At 51.4% G+C, this 19,975-nt stretch overlaps 1 protein-coding gene across 2 annotated transcripts; it reads left to right on the forward strand.

Annotated features, from left to right (window-relative positions):
• PAQR8 (progestin and adipoQ receptor family member 8) lies at positions 1 to 15,028 on the forward strand. Of its 2 annotated transcripts, none has more exons than XM_064448241.1 (2): positions 1 to 93; positions 9,490 to 15,028. In XM_064448241.1, the coding sequence occupies exon 2, from the start codon at positions 9,544 to 9,546 to the stop codon at positions 10,600 to 10,602; it is 1,059 nt and encodes a 352-aa protein (XP_064304311.1). In that variant the 5' UTR covers positions 1 to 93; positions 9,490 to 9,543; the 3' UTR covers positions 10,603 to 15,028. The 2 variants fall into 2 exon arrangements, with proteins under 2 accessions (XP_064304311.1, XP_064304310.1); XM_064448240.1 differs by having other exon boundaries at positions 85 to 216.
• Positions 15,029 to 19,975: the final 4,947 nt, after the last annotated feature.

The raw sequence follows: 19,975 nt of genomic DNA on the forward strand, positions 1-19,975 counted from the left end.
GGGCGGGGCGCGCATGCGCGGGGGCGCCCGGCGGCGGCGGCGCTGCCGGAGGCGGCGGCGGGACTCGGCGGCGGCGGCGGGAGATCGCGGGCGGTGAGTGCGGCCGCGGCCGCCGGTCCCCTCCCCGTGGGCACCCCCTCTCCCGCGGGGACACCCCGCCGCGGGTCCCGGGAAGGGCTGATCATCCCCCGGTGAAGCTCCGGCGTCCCCGCGTGGGTACGGCAGGTCCCTGCGCCGCGCCCGCCCCGCCGCATCCCCAGCATCCTTCCCCGCGGGGGGGGGGGGGGGGGAGCTGGGGCACGCCGGGGCCGCTGGACCGGGGAACACCCCAGCGCTTGAGGCCACCCTCCGGGAGGGTCCCCCGCACGGGTAAAACACGCGTGGATACGGAGGAGCAGGGGGATGCGGGATTTTCCCGCCCTCCCACGCACAGCCGGGGTCGGTCCTGCGGCCCCGTGGGCGCTGCGGGAGAGCCGGAGGAGGGGGGGAGTGCGTGGGAACAAACCTACTTTCGCCATAAATCTCCCCCCGCGACCTGTATCTTAGCGGCTGCGTGGAGGAGAGAGGTGGGCATCGGTTTTCCTGCGTGTTTAATAGCCGTGGGTGGATTGTCTTTGCGTGACTTTGACCCCCGGGGCGTTCCGGAGGCCGCGACAAGGAGACGCATAGTTTAGCCGTGAGGTGGGTGAAGAACCAGCTCCTGGTGTTTGCTTTGGAGCTGCCACCTGCCCTGTTGCACTTGACGTGCCTCGAAAGGGTCGATGAAGGGTTGGTTATTCCTTGCTTGTCTTCTCCAGGATGCTTCGGGGGTTGTTAGTCGTATTCCCCCAATTTCCCATGTAGATTTTTCCTGAAAACACCACGAGAATCTCACTTTTTTTAGTATGTGTGTGGGGAAATTGCAGACAGTCTTTTCATCGGCTAAAATTTTTATATATATATATATATATGGTTGGGTGAACATCTAACAGTCGTCTGCTCAAACTGACTCGTCTCTGGAATGAGCAGGACTGGGTACGGAGCCTCCCGGTAGCCGCGCTGGGGTGGGAAATGCCACCGGCGGTGGGTACGCAGGCCCGGCGGTCTCACACCTGATGCTCGTTTGATTGCGCCGCTCCGCCGGTTCATCCCCAGGCTGCTGTGGCTGGAGCACGTGGGATTTTTACCGCGGGATGAAGACGAGCGTTTGTTGTCGGATGCTGCGCGATCGTCGCTTCAGAGCTGGGAAATGCTCCGGTGTGCTTGAGGTGGGGGTGGTTGGGGGGATTGGCGGGGTGGGGCGTTAGGATGAGGATGGCTGCGATGCCACCCTGGCAGAGGTGGTTGGAAAAGAGTAAAGTCATGAAAAGTGATGAAAAAGAGTGAAGCACGTACACAATGCTCCACCGGAGTGAAATCCAGCAGATCTGAAGTCTCCTTTTGCTCTCTGCTGGGGCAGGGAGGGGATGGACAGCTGTGAATTATACCAGCAGACCGTGCTCCTGCCTTCGTGTCAGGGGGCAATTCATGTAGCAAACAATTCCTAGAAGCCCAGGGGCTTGTTGGGCCAAACCACAAGCCGTTACCCATATCCTCCCGCTCAGCTGGTAGAGGTATGTGCTAACAGCCCTGCTCGCTGCAGGATTTTCTCCTCTCCGGGCAGTGTTGCTTTTATTTATTTACGCTGAAGGTGCGGCCGGAGCCTCTGGCCAAGAAGAGGGTCGCGTCTCTCCGGACGCAGGAGCAACGTGCTGGCAGAGGCTGAGGACAGGGGAGCTGCCGTCGTCGGGTCATGTGCGTGTGCTTGCAGCTACTTTCACGTCTTGAGTCATGCACCAGCTTAATTTTTAGCTGCTAGCGGACGTGATAACCCCCACTCCTGAGGTCAGGCCATCGGCCTTTTAATTGCGGGATCCATTTATGCTATAGAAGTTCCTCCAGAGGAATATATTCCCAGGAAGGCTCCTGGAGGCTGCACGTTTGGTCTGTGGCTGTACATATGTGGCCATACCTTATATCCTCCAGCCTTCAGGCGTAAGCAAGTGGAATCTTGCTCCCAGTTGCTTTTTTTATTCCCCAGTGGATCCTTGGGATCAAGTAGGGATGTAAGCATGTGGTTACAGCACAGCCCACATCCCTTCTTTGGGGGGGAATCTGTCATCGGGTCCTCCTGGTCCTTGCTTGGAGCTTCATAACCCCCTGGAAGGGCAGCACTGCGGTCACTGCAAACCTCAAAGCTCTCTGGGAGAGGCCACGGGGTTAAATAGGAGGAGATTCCGGGTGGGGACAAAGACTTTTAATGTAGGGAAGAGGAGAGCTGAGCAGCTCCAGGGGGTTGGCACAGAGCTGCAGCCTCTCCCTAGCAGCCTGCTCTCTGCCCGCAGCAGCAGTGGTGTGCATGATTTATATACATTTTTTTCTAATGACTCTAAAATCCGCAACCTTAAAAAAAAAAAAAAAAGGTTTTGTGCAACAGGCTTTTGTGGACAACAGCAAAGCTAAGCAGCCTCAACCCGTAGGCTCTGCGAGATCTTTTGGCAACGGTCCGGATTCCCAAACAGCGCAGGGCAGTTTGGTTTGGTTGCTCTGCCCGTAGGCACACGATTCCTGGGTTGTCCCACCAGCCGACAGATCTGAGCAGGGAGGGATTTGCTGGCTTGTTGAGCTCTCCCTGTGCTCGCAGGAGTTCCCGTCTCCAAGATTTGTCCCATTGGTGCGTTGTGGCCCTGTGGCTTTAGGAGAGGCTCATGGCAGCGACCTCTTATGTAGGCAACTAGCTGCAGAAATGCTCGCAGGGTGGGCACGCAGCTGCTCGGGGATGGAAGGGAAGGATGCTGTATCCCACAGACCTTGCAAGAGGAAATGTAGGAGGTGAAAGCGGAACGCAGCAGCAGCAAATCCAGGCTCGTTTTTGGGTCAGTGGCGGGGGGGAAAGTCCCAGGCATTTCTCTGGCACAGTTCCAGCATTGGCATCTGAAACGGGTTAGTCGTCCCACACTGTCGGGGGTCCCTGCAGGACTGGGTATAGCAGGTGGGGACCGGTGTGGGTGACCGGGACCAAAACCGTGCCCAGGAATGCGCTAACACTTCAGCAACTGGGCGGTGTCGGGTCACTGATGGGGACCGTGCTCTGGTCTCGTTTGACTGCTGGTGTCCTCAAAGCCTGTAAGCATGGGTGCTCCGCCCAGGGGTCTCACACCCACCTGGAACTGAGCCCCAAAGCATGGGGGCTGTGTTAATTGTGTGCGGGAAGAGAAGGTGGTGAGCCTATCTGGAACGAGCAAACAGCAAAGGTTTAGTGAGATCAGGAAGAAAAGCTGCAGAATATTACTTCAATTTTGAGCAATTTTTCAAAGGGGGGGATGGATTTGCCAGAGGAGATAACTCTCAGCCAAGTCTATGAGTAGAAATAACAAATATTAACATTTTTGCATCTACCTAGTGCGGTAGATGGGTTTCTTTTTTTCACACATAGAGCGTATCGGCTGTGTTATCAGTAGCATCACCAAGCTTTAACCCTGGTTAGGCATGAAGAAACTGCAGCTGTGTTTATCACAGCAAACCAGAAATGTGCCGTGGTGACCCACACCGTTCCCTGGCGTGGTTTGGGAGTTAGCACGGTGGACAGTTTATGTGTGGCCACCCGTTTCAAGGGTGTAGCAGCACGGCAGCGGCCAAGCCAGCCTGGCTGATCGCGGAACCGAGGACTCAGCGCGGTGAAAATCAGACCTGCCGCACACGATGCCTGGCTCAAGGTTTGGACTATCGCAGTGAAGCCAACAACCTCATCAAGTGTTCTATTTCCTAACTTTGAATCCAAAGTCTGAATCCACTGCCCCGCTTTGCTCTCCCAAAACACCGCAGGAACTCGGGGGCTCCCCCTCCTTGGGGGGATGCCGTGGACCCCCTCAGCTTTGCTTCAGGGGCATGGTATTTGCCAGCAGCTTTGTTTTGCTCTGTCCCCTCCAAGCACGGCGTTCATCACGCTGGCTCCACTGCTCTCATCCCCTGGACCCGTCCCAACGCGCAGGCAACGCCGAACCCATGTCAAGAGGCACTTGCTGCTCAGCACGGCTGAGCTGGCTGCGGGCCCGGCTTGCTTCCAGGCCAGAAATCGTGGGGGAGCTGACACTGCCATGGCTTCCGTGGGGGATCCTGCCATCTCCTGCCAGCTCTAATGGCTGATCTCCCAGCATCACAAGACGTTCGTTTCCTGATTAATACATGCTTGGACAAACCCTGCTTCAGCTACGCGCTCTGTGTGTGTATATGTGTGTTCAGAAAGGTAGAACTTGAGCCATTTCCTCTTACCTGAAATTTTTCACAAGGTTGCTTTGACCCTTTTCCTTAGGTTATTTCCAGGCTTGGCCTTCAAGGTCTCCAGTAAACCACATCACTTTTTACCTTCCAGAGCATCCTAACCCATGCAGAGTCCCTGCTGGATGAGCACTTGTAATACACACATTGGGCTGATGTAGATGTAACCAGGTACGTAAGTGTGCTGAGGGAAATAAAATATTCCGTGCGATGCACTGTTAAGTAGTCCCAGCACTCCCTGGTGCCTTCCAGCAGTGCATTAAGAGCACAATATCTAGTCCTCATCGGGCAGATGAGGATTGGTATCCCCATTTAATAGCTGGGGAGGTGTAAGCCTAGCTTACAGAAGTCCCGAGCACCTGGCCCCTCTCTGGTTGTGGGGATTTCCTCTTCTCCGATGCTGGAGTGTAGATCAGTCTTTCATACCCTGCTGCCTGCTCGGGCAGGGCTTGTCCCTGGCACAAACCACCAAATGCCACCTCTTCCATTTTCTGGCCTCTGTGACACCCATGTAAGTCCCAGTAGCTCCCTGCAGAGGGGATGTGCGTCTGTCACAGTTAGGAGGAAGGCTAGCGCCGAACTGTATGGCAGGAGAAGGAAGCAGACAATGCCAAGAGCTTGCAGGAATTGCTGCTATGAGCTGGTCCGTGGTCTCTTAGTTTCTCATCTCTGGTGGAGCCTTTCCAAAACACCAGGCAGAATGGGATGGAGGAGCTGACACCACGCTCCCAGGATGGTCTCTCAAAGTTTGCCCCAAGCCCTCTGCAAGTGCTTTAGTTATAGGATGAGATGTTTGTGCTCAGGTGGGACCAGCTTGCAGGCAGCAGGCTGTGGGATGGGGCTTACCCACCGCATCCGAGCTGGGTACAGCCTTGGTGCAACCTCTCCCAGCCCTGGAGAGTCCAGCTGAGCTGGTATCTGCCATCCTGGTGCTGTAAGAGCTGTGACACCAAAGTTAACCCCATGTAGGAAGGGGTCAGAATAAAACCCCAGGCTTCAAAATGATATGTAGTCCCTCCAGGGACTTTTGCTCAGCTCCCAGAAAAGAAGGAATTCAGAAATTAATCACCTGCAGCTCTCAAAACTGGCCTGTGACCCACTGCTGCACGATCACTGCTGTTATTTTCATGATATCCACAATCACTTTTTAAATGCAATGCATTTACTAAAGACTTCCCCACAGTTGAGTTCCCCAGTCCTCTCTGCTTTGTTTACCAGGAATTACTGCCTTTCTGGAAGCCTGTGTTAACCTCTGGTGCCTGAATACTATTCTGCAAGCAAATATATCACATTGGTACAGGCTCAGTCCCAGACAGTTGACGCTGAGGCCAGACCGGTGGGAAAATCAGCCGTACTCTGTAGGAAATTTTCTCATTCAAACCCCTCCATCAGACTGTGACCATAGAGCAAAAGAGCTGGGAAAAGCTCGGGTTTCCAATTACTCTCTTCAAAAGGGAGAGGAAAATGGGAACGGGATCATTCTCCTCCTGTGCCGCGGTTCTTATTGTGCTGTAATGATACAGCCTGGCCATCATCCACTCCCTCCTCCTCGCCTTGCAGCTCCCTCCCCGAACAAACGATACTTGGTTGCCGTTAATTGGGAGCAGCCAAAATAACTGAATCCCCCGGAGATGGGGGGTGAGGACAGAATCTCAACGAGATGCCCTGCCAATGAATGTGGCTTTCAGCCGCTCGTACGCCCCCGTGAAGGGAAAAGAATAGGGGCTCTGTGAAAGTGAAACAGCCAGTGCTGACCTTGGGTTTCTGGGTTGGGTGGGTTGGCTGGTTTTTTTTTTTTCCCCTTTCTCTCTCTTTCCTAACATTAATTCCTCATCGTTTTGTCCATCACATGATTGCTGGAAATTGCCAACTTGTTCTCACTCGTTAATGTCACAAGTTTGATTTAAAATAAGCGGTCTACCAGGTTCCTGATTTAGCACTTTTTATCTGAATATCAGATATGTTTCTTGTGATTTTTTGGCTATTATTTTGAAAATCTCTGACCCTCCCTCAGCCCATTAAAAACTGGCATTTTCCAGCTACGAAACCCTGCCTGGAAGAATCTCTTCTGTCTGCTGCTGTCAGGGGGATCTGCAGCGTCTAACCTCTCCCTAGCTCTGCGCAAAGGCAGTGCTTGCTGTGTACGCTGAGCTCTCAGGATGAGAGACCGTGGCAAAATCCTGGCTCCAGCACGCACCGTGCAAGCCGGAGCCAGCCTGTGCCTGGTACAGAAGCTGCCTGTTTCTCGTATCCTTGTCAGCATGCAAAGCAGGCAGGCCACGGACGGTGGAAGGGGCGATGTGCCCCTCACATTGGCATGCATCCGTACGCCCAGGCCTTGTTGCCGTCTTCCTGTGCATCTTCTCGGTGTCTTTGCTCTATACGGGCAGGTTTCACCATGTTGCTGCCTCTCCGCAGGAGATGAGCGCTTCCGACCCTGCTCCTGTGCAGCTCACCTGCCCGGTCTGTGCCGTGTCTGAGCTGGTTTTCAGTTCCCGATGTCCTGGGGTTCACACTAGCATTAGTCTGTGTCCTCCGAGAGGTGGGGAGCTTCAGCACGCCCTTTCTCCTCGTACCTTGCCACCGTGCTCCTCGTCTCTAACGTCAGTGCCTAAATAGCTTTTTGGAAGGTTTTCCAGCATCCTGCTGGGATGAATTGGGACGAAGATTCAGCCTGCTGTAGTGGGCCCAAATCCTGGACCACACTTAGTTAAAGGGAAGCTGGGAGATGGTGAGCATGGATCCAAGCACTCTTGCTTGGGTTGTTTCAGAGCAAATGCTGGGAGAGGCGTAAAACACATTATGGCAGGGTAATGGACAGGGCAGGGGCTCTTAGGACACACAGAGCGCTTCAGAGTCTGTACTTACACCTCTGCAGAGGGCAAAACCTTTGCCTGAGGCCTGGAGATCATCAGCTGGAGACAGCAGATGTCTTGGTGCAGCAATGAAGGAGACGCAGCCAGTGTGGGGAGGGAGCTCTTGTCTGTGCATCTAGACCAGGAAATCAAACACTGCCGTAGTGCAGGCACATCCATAAGACCTCCTTCTCTTTCCCACCCCAACGTGCTCAGGCTCCAGCCAAGTTCTGGCCAGCTCATCCAAAGGAGGTATAGGGCAATAGAGGGTGAGGACTACAGTGCTGCATAGTCATGGATGCTCTTTTTGCTTGGACTTTGCCTTATCCTGAAGCTTGAGGTCTCGAGTAAATCGGATGAATGAGCCTTTCTTTCTCTATCACCTACAAGGAGCCAGAATGGACTGGCTGTACACTAGAATTGGGCAGAGGAAGTGTTGTCCCTTTTTCACACCATCCCCTCATAGGAGTGCCCTAGAATCAAAATTTGCCTTGCCTCCTTGAATTTTGGCATATGTCCCCATAGGAATACACAAGCTGCTGAATGAACTGTCTGTCCCCATCACAGATCTGGACCCCGCAGACCCTTAGGAGAGAAACAGAGTCTTTGTGAACTGCACAACATCAAACTCCCCCAGCAAGGGTGCTATCTTCGGTCTTACGCATCTGTGAAACTCAAATACCATTTGCAGGGACCGTGTTCCCTTCTGCCTTGTGTGGCTAAGGCAGCCCCATCAAACTCAGCAGCCAGATTCCCCTTTGGCAAACAAGGGGAAGAAAAAAACCCAGCCCTGCGAGGTGCTAAGAAAGCCTGGAAAGCGCAGGGAGAGAGAGAATTGGCTGGAAAACATAACTTCATTTTGACACCTCCCATCTGCTAGAATACGGAAGCAGCGTGAAAATATTTTGTCTGTGATCAGAGGCTTTGGGTTGTGAGAGGAAGTGGGACTTGCAGTCTGGTTCAGAGTCTGCTCTCACTTTGCTCTCTGTGCTGTCTTGCCCTGGGACTGTGACATGTCCCATCTCTCTGCTCTCACTCTCCCTCCGTGTTTAACACCTTCACATCCTCTGCATCTCCAGCCTAGCGTGGGTCTCCTGTCATGTGCCCATGCACACTATTCCTCTGTCTCACCTCTGGCAGCAGCTGGTATCTGATACAACAGAATAAAAATAGCGGTTTCTCACACTCAGGCAAAATACTCATTTGCATTTACTTATTTTATTATTATCTCCATGCTCTGCAGCTCTGGTTGGGTGCATATAAACTTTGGAGGCAGGCTCCGCTCCTGCAGATATGTGTGTTGGTGGCACAGGGGTAACCACAGCCCTGGTGGGGCTCCATCAGCATCGATTTCAGTTCAAGCATGGGCACCTGTGCGATGAGTTCCTTTTTTTGTGGGGCATAAACACCAGCAGGGAAGAGAAATATCGAGGGTGGAAGGGAAACAGAGGGTATTGGGAGTTCATTCATTGCTGTGAGGTAGTCTCCAGACATTAGGATCCTGCTGTGCCCTGAATCTGAATCTTTCCAGCCAGAGCTTAGCAACTCTGCAGGTTGCCAAGGAGCAGAGCAGAGGAGTGCCCAGTGCTGGGGTTTGGCTGCTCTGAGCATCAAGGCACGTCTTGGCTGGCAGCCCCTCAGCATGGCTCCGTGGATGCTCCCAAGGCTTCGATGCTATACCCAAACTGTAGCCAGCTCTGATGTGGGGCCCCTCATTTCTCCATTACCTCCCAGTCCTGCTGCTTCTTACGTGTGGAGGGACGAGGCCTGCAGGTTCGGGACTTCTCCCCTTCTCCCTCTGCCATACCCTGCAGCAGCCCCAGGCGTGCAACCCAGGTGCAAGCGGTGTGGCAGGGAAGCCGGGCTTATTTGCAACCTCCACAGTTCGGTTGGGACCCTCTTCACTTAGGTGCACAGAAAGGCAGGTTATCCCTTTGATGAGTAATTACACCCCAGTTTTGTCCCTGAGCAGTTTATTCTGGGGAAAGGGGTGAAAAATCCCCTCTGCAAATCATCAGGTGCTTTCTTGACATCTAACTGCTTTTTGCACCCCGTTATTGGTAGCTCCTGGCTACTCCTAAACATGCTCCAAGCTGAGTGTCCGAGGAAGTGGGGAAGAAAGGCAGGCTTTTGACATTGCTGTGCCCATCTGACATAGGCTGAACTGCAGGGGCAGGGCTGTGCCATCCTTCTCCATGCTGAATTTAGGTCTGCCGGGTCAAGAAAAGCCCCTTTCCCCCAAGAGCAGGGCCAGCGTCTCATCCCACCCAGGAGTGGCAGCACGCTCTTCTCTCCGATGCATCGCCGTTAACATTTCTTCCTTCTCCCCTCCCTGCAGGGCACAAAGAGGACGTTCCCCAGAGCCCGGCTCGCAGCCGCCGCGCGCAGTGAGATGACAGCCATCCTGGAGCGGATCAGCACGCTGTCCCTCAGCAGGCAGCATCTCAGCCGTCTCCCCAGGCTGCTGGAGGATGGCTTCCCCCAGATGCCTTGCACCGTCAAAGAGTGTGAGGTGCCGCAGCTCTTCCGTGAGCCGTATATCCATACCGGGTACCGTCCCACCGGCCAGGACTGGCGGTACTACTTCCTTAGCCTCTTCCAGAAGCACAACGAGGTGGTCAACGTGTGGACTCACCTCCTGGCAGCGCTGGCTGTGCTGCTGAGATTCAAGACGTTTGTGGAGGCTGAGCAGTTACCCGTGGACGCGTGGTCCTTGCCTTTGCTCATCTTTGTCCTCTCCTCTGTCACCTACCTGACCTGCAGCCTCTTGGCCCACCTCCTGCAGTCCAAATCGGAGCTGTACCACTACACTTTCTACTTCGTGGACTACGTCGGAGTCAGCATCTACCAGTATGGTAGCGCCCTGGCCCATTTCTACTACAGCTCCGACCAAGCCTGGTATGACAAGTTCTGGCTTTTCTTCCTGCCGGCAGCTGCTTTCTGTGGCTGGCTGTCTTGTGCCGGCTGCTGCTACGCGAAGTATCGGTACCGACGGCCTTACCCCATCATGAGGAAGATGTGCCAGGTAATCCCAGCTGGGCTAGCATTCATCTTGGATATCAGTCCCGTCGCTCACCGGGTGGTTGTGTGTCACCTGGGGGGCTGCGAGGAAGATGCTGCTTGGTACCACACGTACCAGATACTGTTTTTCCTCATCAGCGCTTATTTCTTCTCCTGCCCGGTCCCTGAGAAGTACTTCCCAGGCTCCTGTGATATCATTGGCCATGCCCACCAGATCTTCCATACCTTCCTGGCCATCTGCACCCTGTCACAGCTGGAGGCCATTTTACTGGATTACAAGAACAGGCAGGAGATTTTCCTGAAGAGACATGGGCCTCTCTCCATGTATCTCTCCTGCATCTCCTTTTTTGGCCTTGTGGCTTGTAGCGCCATCACAGCTTACATCCTGCGATGCAGGATCAAGGCCAGCCTGGCTAAAAAGGACTCCTGAAAGTCATGAACATGACGGGCATGATGTCACCAGGGTGGTGAAAAATCAAGAAAAGGGGCATAACATATTAGAGACATAACTGGCTTATTTGCCTAACATGCTGTGACTAACTGGGACCCTGGACTCAGGTGGAGGGCTGGAGACTTCATGCTGGATGCATTTTCACAGCAGGGACTGCCTTCTGCCATCCAGGGGGACGTGGGGTGTTTTAAGCCAGAACAAGTCATTTAACCAAGGATGCTGGAACAGGCAGAGGTTTCTTGTTCATTCTGGTAAACCTGTGGGCGATATCTTGCTGAATGTCAGGGAGGGCAGCCTGAAGGCTGTGAGACTGTAGAAGGGTCTGCCAGGGCTCACCACACAGCGGAGAACACACTGTGAGGACCACGGCTGGATGTGATGACCTCTCTGGGTTTTGCCATCTCTGCTACCTGTGGGAGACCTGCCGCTAGCAAAGGCAGTAGCACGGTGTCAGGAGGAGTCTACATTTCTAGGGATCAGCTGCAAGGACATGTGTGGTACAGTGGCTGGTATAATCCTTTTCCTGCTCCAGCTGGGCTAAGTCAGATTCTCTCTAAGGTCCCCTTGTCTCAATGCCAGGTTGCTGAGGTGGCTTTGGCAAAGCATGTTTGGAGGCTTAGGCTTGACCTGGGGGTCCTCTAGGACGAACTGGGTCTGAATCTGAGCCCAGTGTCTGCCGGTGACTAGTGTGGGTCCAGCACAGGTGGAGATGTCAGGTCAACTCCATCTTCTCTTTCTGTATGACTGCACCATCTGCAGGGGAGCTGCTTATAAAAAACAAGGAGTTAAGCTGTCCCAAGGATTACTATCAGGACATGGGGTCTTTCTTAGCAGTTAGAATTTGACTTAAGGTAGTGGCAGTGCTGATGGCTGTTTGGTGGCCTACAAGACAGGTCTTCAAAGGCTCCTTACTTCCATTTTAAGTGCTTAGTTGCCTTTGAGCAGCTGGGCCTGGGTCAGGTTGGAGATGGTTTTGAGTCTTCCTCAGTAGCAGTGGCAGAGGTTCAACACCCCTAAGGCCATCAGCATTCAGGGTGTCAGCCCCCGGAGGGGAGATGCTTTTGATGCTGGGCACATCATTTTGGCTGCCTCTGTGACAGGTTCATGCATTCCTCCATAGACTCTGTCACCTGTCTAGGGAGTCTGACTGAGCTGCAACGCTGTCCATGCAGTGTAGAGTAACTTGGGTGTGACCTGTCTGACAGGGCTCTGTGCCCTAGGCCTCCAACAGCCCTACTGTGGTCATGGCCAAAAGGGTATGAGAGTGAAGTGGTCATTATTCCCCTCTTAATGGTGTGTTTCAGAACACCGGGCAGTCCTTGGTGGGCCTTGTGGGAAAGCTGACCTCGAAGCTGCAGGGTTGCTTTTCTCTGACCAATGGGGTTGTGAATCTGGCATGTTTTTATTGGCACTAGATGAAGGTAGAACAGCAAAAGGCAGGAGCAGGGTGACAGTGTTAGGGTCCTGTGCAACCTTGGGGCAGGTTTGTCCTTGAGACTTGGTGATTCCTGTGTGGAATAGCAAAGATAGTGGTCAGGGACACTTAATGTCCATGGGTCAGTCCTATCCAAGGTGTAGAAACGGTTGGTTTACTGTGTCCCCCACTAGATGAGTCTCTTCTGTGCTTGCTTAGGGGGGAATATCAGATAGGGAGCCACACTGCTGCACTGAAGTTGGCAGCACCTGCAGGACAGGACGCTCAGAGCCGATGCAGAGCTGCGGTCCCATGCAGCCTAGACACATTCCACTTGACCCACTTGCTTTCCATAGTAAACCCTGGCATGGCTCCTCCCAGCTATACACTATGCAAGACCTGCCACCTCAAATGCCTTGGTATCTGGCAAGGCATCCTAGGGGGTGCGAGTCTTTGCTGAAAGCAAGGAAGCCATGGGATTTATTCCAGCCACAGATTTGTCTCACTGAATCCAAGGGCAGGCAAATGAATTATGATTGCTGGTTCTGAGCAGGCAGGGTTTAGGGTTGGGATATGATTTGTCATGAGAAGCACTGATTTCTGCACTTGATGTGTTTTTAACTATTGAGATGTGTGTGCGTTTGTGTATGTGTGTGCGTGCATGATTTATTATCCAGAAAGGCCTTGCCTTTGGCTTTTATATCTGCAGAGCCTCCTAGTTGGGTCAAGATTAGCCTAAATGATAGTGCTGTGCTATGCTGATAAAGGAGCAAGCTGGGCCAGGCAACAGTGTCTCTGAAAACAGATCTTTTAATAGGTGCTTTGCTGTGTCCTATGTTTTGTGGACAAATTTGAAGCTCATGGCGCTATCAACAAATTAAATACAAAGTGGGAGGGAGTAAGTTTTGAATGCAGGAGAAGAAACCATAGAAAAGCTTTCAGGAGGTCATCTAGTCCACCCTTTCCCATTGCTCTAGCCCTCCTGGTTTACATCCAGTCCAGCTTAGAAATTAATTACTTCATTTCCTATGGTGTATTTTGACAGTACAGCCATGCTGACCTAACAGTAAATTTGCCTCGGGGGAATGGCAAGTGGGGATGGTCCCACTCACACCTCAACATTTCCCTTCCCTTGCACAGAACTTCATCTGACCACAGAGCAAGCCAGTGCTGGGAATGGACCAGCAGAAAACCAGTCCTACTGAAAAAAAATGTCAGTAATTACCTGCTGGTTTTAACTCTCAGGCATTTCACCTGCTGCCTGCAGGGAAGGGCCGGAGCAGAGGCCAGCAGCAGTTCCTCCTTGCACAGCAGCTGGTTGCTCAACTAACTTAGCTGCTCCCTCCACGGTCTCTGTGGCTTTGCTTGTGGGTCTCATCCCAGTTTGGGGAAGGACTTCCAGTGAGAGCAGTTGTTTTCTCACAGCTTAATTTGCCTTGCTTTTGTGGTAGGTAAAGCAGAATAAGCCACTGAGTGTGGATCTGGCTGGACAGTATTAATGGGCGCCTGTGCAGGATGGGGCGTAAACCAGGCTGGTCCAGAGCTCCCTTCTGGGCTAAAACTGAGAGGGAGTGGGCATTGCTGCTAATAGCAAACCGTGCTCTGCTGCTACCCACAGTTATACTGGTACCAAAGGAAGGGATCACCCAGGCATTTCCTTCTTTAAGGGTTTGAAAATAGATTACATGTCCTTTCCTTGTCAAAGGAGGATGAGTACAGTAATGCTGTCTAGTCCAGGGACAGGGACAGGAGGTGCCCACATGGCTCTTCGAGGTATTTCTGGTCATATGTGCTCTCCTCCCTGGTCCAGCAGAAGTGAAACTTCTCCTTCTGGAGCAATTGTGTGACAGTGGTGGTGTTTTTCCATATTCTCATGTTACCCCTCAGGTGAAGCTGCTCATGTCCCCATGTGGCCCTGCACTCAGACCTGGAGCTGACCTCCTGGTTATTATGATGGGTTGATTTAGCAGGGAAATTCAATACAGATTGCTGCTGCTGTGAGGATGCACCCTTGTGTCACAAGGGGCTCAACAACACTGGAGATTCCTTCATTCCTGACTCCATCCTCCTCCTCTTCCTCCAACCAGCTGATTTCTTTCCCTCATCCCTGCACTTCATCCTTGTGCCTTATGCATCTGGCTGCCTACCTGGGCAGACTCCACATACTATGCAGTCTGCTGCACCTCAGCCAGGCCGGGACTGGGAAGTGGCTGCCAATGCCCTCCTGAAAGCCCTGCCTTTGATCTAGGGGAGACCAGGGCTGGGTCCTGACAGTAAAAGTGCCACTGTGATAAATGCTCAGCGTGTCCGAGGGCCTCTCAGGGCCTTCTCCTTGGGCTCACTGCTTGGAGCACGCCTCCTTCCATCCTAGCATTCCTCTAAGGAGGCACGGCTTGGGAGGGGTGTACCAGTGGCAGGGATTGGTGAAGAGCTGACCACCAAAGGTTGAGCACATCCAAGATGCTGAAAGGACAGAGGTCCTAACCCTCTCCCCCAGGAATATCTGGTCCTGACGTAGTATTTTTGCAAATCTTGCAACCTGGATCTGCACAGGACAACTCCTGAGAATTCATCCCAACGTGCCTTATGCTATTCCTTTTTGGGATTCATCCTGAAGGAACCTGAGGCTCAGGGGCAGCCTCTTTGCTGTCTGCCAGTCCATGGTTGCCCTTAACAGCTGATACCCACTCACAGGATTTGCTTGGCGTACGGAGCAGAAGGGGAGGATGGAGAGAGGTGCCTTAAACGTGTATTTATGCCTAATGATTTGCGTAACAAGGCAAGGACGGGTTCCTCATGTGCCTTGCAATTTACATCTTTTACTGACAAGATTATTTTTAAGCACTGTTTGTTACTAAACATAAGTACGATAGAGTTTGTATTTTGTCCTTGGGAAACGGGAGGGTATGAGTGTTACATACTAGCCCTCCCTTCCCCAGATCCCATCTACTGACTTTGTATTGTTGAAAACATTGACAATATTTTAAGCTTTGTACTGTACTGATCATTATTTAAAAACCGGAGTGAAAAAAAAAAAAAAAGAAATTTCTAAAAGCAAAATGATTGGTGTGGTGTGAAATTCCCAAATGCACAGCTACAGAAGGCTTTGAGTCAGTAGGAAGAAAAGTGGATAATAATTATAGAGTGGGAATATTAGAGTGCTTAATAATTGTAACAATAATGAACAATAGGGTGTGGTTTTATCTGCGGATCTCAAAGCACTTTCCGGGTTTCACAGTAACTGTGATTTTCATTCCCTTTTCACAAGGGAGGTGCAAAATGGCTGCCCTGACACTGATCAGAGGCATTTAAGTTCATCCACAAAAATATTTGGGTGTCCAGTTTTCCTTAATTTCTATCAGAGGCGAGTATCTAGTAATTTGGAGGCCTGGCAACAAAGCAGTGCAGCTGCAGTGGCCAAGCTGTGAAATCAAGTGCCTGTTCAAGCAAAATATTTCAGTGCATGCTTAAAATTAAGCCAAGAGACATAACCATTGATGGTCAGAAGGTTTTCAGTCAGCTAGACGTGAAATAAGGCTAGAACTTCTGTTCTTCTTGCTGGTAGCTGTGCAGAATCACTGAATGTTTGAGGTTGGAAGGGACCTCTGGAGGTCATCTGGTCCAAGCCCCCTGCTCAAGCAGGGCCACCTAGAGTTGCCCAGGACCATGTTCAGATGGCTTTTGAAGATCACTAAGGATGGAGACTCCACAAACTCCCTGGGCAACCTGTGCCAGTGCTCAGTCACCCTCACAGTAAAAAGTGTTTCCTGATGTTCCAAGGGAGCCTCCTGGGTTTCAGTGTGTGTCCATGGCCTCTCGTCCTGGCTCTGTCCTTGTTGCTCCCTCCCTTGAGGTATCTATATACATGAATAAGATCTGGCCTCAAGCCTTCTCTTCTCCAGGCTGAACAGGCCCAGGCTGAACAGTCCTAGCTCCTTCAGCCTTTCCTCACAGGAGAGATTCTCCAGTCCCTTCATCATCTCAGTGGTCCTTCATTGGACTCTCTCCAGTATGTCCATATCTCTTTTGTACTGGGGAGCCCAGAGCTGGACACAACTCTCCAGGTGCTGAGTAGAGGGGAAGGATCACCTCCCTTGACCTGCTGGCAATACTTTGCCTAATGTAGCCCAGGCTACCGTTTGCCATCTTTGCTGCAAGGGCCCACTGCTGGCTCATGTTCAACCTGGCATCCCTCAGGACACCCAAGTCTTTTCTGCAGAGCGTCTCTCCAGCCAGGTGGCCCCCAGTTAGTTTTTAATTGACCTCACTGTCTCACCAACAGCTTGTCTTTGAGGATCTTACGGGAGACGGTGCCAAAAGCCTTACTGAAGTCAAGGTAGACCATATCTATTGCTCTCCTCTCATCTACCAAGCCAGTCATTTTATTATAGAAGGTTATCAAGTTGGTCAAGCATACCTTCCCCTTGGTGAAGCCATGCTCACTACTCCTGATGGCTTTCTTGTCCTTCATGTGGCTGGAAATGGTTCTCATGATTAGCTGCTTCATCGCCGCCCCAGGGATCAAGGTAAGGCTGACAGGCCTGTAGTTCCAGGGGCCTTCCTTCTTGCTTTTTTAAAGACAGCAGTGGCATTTGCTTTCCTCCAGTCCTCATGCACTTCTCCCAGTTGCCCATGATCATTCATATCGTTGACAGTGACATCAGTTCATTCCTTCAGCACTCGTGGGTGCATGCCATGCTGAAATATTCCCTGACCTGATCCTCTTCAACCAAGGTACAGCCTCCTTGCTGCCACCTTTCTCCCCAGTCTCAGGGACCTGGGATTCCTGAAGCCTGGTCTTGCTAATAAAGACTGAGGCAAAGAAGGTGTCCAGTACCTCAGCCTCTTCCATGTTCTATGTAACCAGCTCCCACGTCTTGCTGAGCAACGGGCCCACATTTCCCCTAGACTTCCTTTCGTCACCTGTGTACCCATAGAAGCCCTTCTTGTTGTCTTTGACATCCCTGGCCAGATTCAATTCCATTTGGGCTTTGGCTTTCCTAACCTCATCCCTGCACGCTCGGATAATGTCTCTGCATTCCTCCCTGTCTGTCCTTCCTTTTACCCTCTGTATGCTTCTGTGTTTGAGTTTTGCTGGGAGCTCCTTGTTTATCCACACAGGCCTGCTGGCATTTTTGCCCAACTTCTGCTCATTGGGATGGACCACTCTTGCGCTTGGAGGAGGTGATCCTTGAATATCAGGCAGCTTTCTTGGGCCCCACTCCTTCCCAGGCCTTATCCCATGGGACTCTACCAAGCAGGTAGAGGTCTCTGAAGAGGCCAAAGTCCGCTCTCCTGAAGTCCAGGGTTGTGAGCTTGCTTTTTACCCTCCTCCCTCCCTCCCCTTAGGATCCTGAACTCCACCAGCTCATGGTCACTGTAGCCAAGGCTGTCTTTGACCTTCATGAGGTCAATGAGCCCTTGTTGGTGAGTGTGATTTCCCAGAAAGGGTTTGGAGGATTTCTCTGTAATTGTGCCTTGTAGGCACTTCCTTGCTTACATGCGAGTCTGGAGGTGACCCCACTTAAACTCTGTTTTGCTGATTTTGTGATCCTTTTCTGATACGTCACTCCCAGTGCTCTGCTCATCAGCCTTGACCATCACTCTGTGTCAGGGCTGCTGGTAATTCTCTCTCTCCCGTCATCGCTAGTTTAAACCCTGTTTACCAGGAGGATCAAGTGTGATCATATACATACCCCATCCCCCAGGACATACACTCGGTGTGAATTTCAGTCCTCTAAAAAATGTGCTCTTTTCCCTTCTATTACCACCACACTAATGATTTTAATTATGCTTTCTTAATAGAACATCCAGACCAAGGCTTCCATACTGTTGTGTTTTTACCCACCAGAGGGCGAGATGTCTTCAGCTGTGGCTGCAGGGAGGCCTCCACTGCCACGAAAGCAGAGCCTTCAGCACAAGCTCTCCAGACAGGCTTAGGAAAAAATTCATTCAAGCAGGCTTGTAGCCAACTCTGCAGAGAGATGCATTTCTGAGCAAGGGATGTCTCGCCCTCTGCGTAAGTGACAGGGATTTCACCAGACAAGTTAGGCCGAAGTTTAAAGTTTCCATGAAGTAAAAACTGGAGAGGAATGGGAAAAAATGCTAAAAGAAAAACAGAACTATTAGCTTTCTTAACTAGAAACAAAAATAGAGACTTGTGGTATGCTGAGAAGGAACTGCTTGGTGATACTGTTTTAGGGAACATATTTACTATGTGCCTGCCATTATCCAATATTACACACACACACATCCCTGATGTGTGAAAAGCCAGAGATGGTTATTAGCAAAGGAGGGAACTGGCTTATCCAAAGCTCACGAAGCCAAATGCAAAAAGTGAAAGAGCTTCCAAGTCAGGGGAACAGGGCATTTTGTTTCGGTCATTTCATATGTCACCAGCCACAGAGCAGAGAATGTGAGTGAAGGTAACGATTTTTACTTCAAGCACCAGATATGGCAGCAGCAAGTTGACTCAGAAGAGGTTCATTTACCCAATGGCAGTATCTGTCTGGTCTGACCCTTGCAGCTCTCTGATAGCACAGGCTAAGAGGCAGAGCTTTAGCAAACACCTGTAAGCGAGATGTTTCCTTCTTTGTTCTGTTAAGCAGCTGTTGAAGATGGTCTCAACAACCAGGTCAGGGGAAGAATGCTCCCCAAAGTTGCCTGCTGTTCCTGTTGACTTCAGAGGAAGAAGTGAAGCCTTAGCAGCCCTGGAAGAAAAGAAATGAACATGCCCGAAGTTTAAGGCATTAAGCTACCTGCTGTGTCTTAGGTTCTGCAGCTGTTCCCAGTGATGGCTTATCTTTTATCCTGTAGTTCTTTGCTTTGTTCTAGCTGAAGGTAAGACCTACTCTCAATCCCTGTTTTCCTCTTGCTATGAAGTGAAGAGCACTAAACTCATTCCCTAGCAGTATCCTTTCTAACACACCTGTATCAAATCTTTGGCCCTTGGGAGCCAATAGATGGGGTGAAAAAGGAAAAAAAGCCAAGCTTGTATTGCTTCATCAGCATGTCTCTTGGTCAGTTGGGCAAATGCTGGATACAATAACAAAGTGGTGAGGGAGAGCGGTCTGATCTCCAAATCCTGCCTATCTCACTAGATGTGTGGATTCTTGGGTAGCAAATTTCATCCTACTGCCAACAAGCCCGTGCTTCTGAGTGTTTTTTAAAAGACCTGTAAGAAGTAATCCTTGGATCCCTCAGAGCACAGATGGGGCACACTGAAACATCATCTGCTCTTCTTGCAAGGGGATTCACCAGTCAGGCTTTTTTTATTGGCATGTATTACATTAGTGTATATGCACATAATAGCCCAATCTTTCCTCCAAAATACATAAGCTTTAAACAGACAAGAGATAGCCAATCTTGATAAAGACTTCCTTTCCCCTTCCGTGAATAGAGAGTAGGGTTGTAAGAGGCTAAAGAGGCTTGTTTTAACCTTGGCAAGTCAGACTTGCCTGTACAGAAGCTGATGTCAGACGATGCTGAATCCAGATCTTCTGAGTTCCACTTTAATTCCTTATTCCCCATTTCTCCTCTCTCCTGCTTTGTGGTCACTGTTCCTAAGAAAATACCAGTTTCTGCTATGGCTTTCCTTAATCTTCATTTTTTTATTCCCATCTCCCTAAAATACCCAGGAGGAATGTACTGGGACCACAGTCTTCTGCTCCTGTCCCTGCTCGTGTTCAGAGCCTAAGATCCTACTTCGTGGTCTTGGATAAATCCCCTGGCCCTAGTTCCCCACCCATGCAAAGAGCGGGATAGCAGCACTCCTGCCCCACTGCAAGCTGTGCAAGGGGCACTCTGCCACACAGCCTTGTTAGAAAGTTTCTGTCGCTCTCCTAGAGGATGACCCGTGGCCCACAGAAGCAAGTTTCCTTCTCTGAGGAAGGCCCTGGTGCTTGCTAAGTTCAGGAAACCTGCTAAACGGTGCTTGGA

Source organism: Phalacrocorax carbo, chromosome 3 (genome assembly GCF_963921805.1).
Source record: "Phalacrocorax carbo chromosome 3, bPhaCar2.1, whole genome shotgun sequence".
Classification (NCBI taxonomy): Eukaryota; Metazoa; Chordata; class Aves; order Suliformes; family Phalacrocoracidae; genus Phalacrocorax; species Phalacrocorax carbo.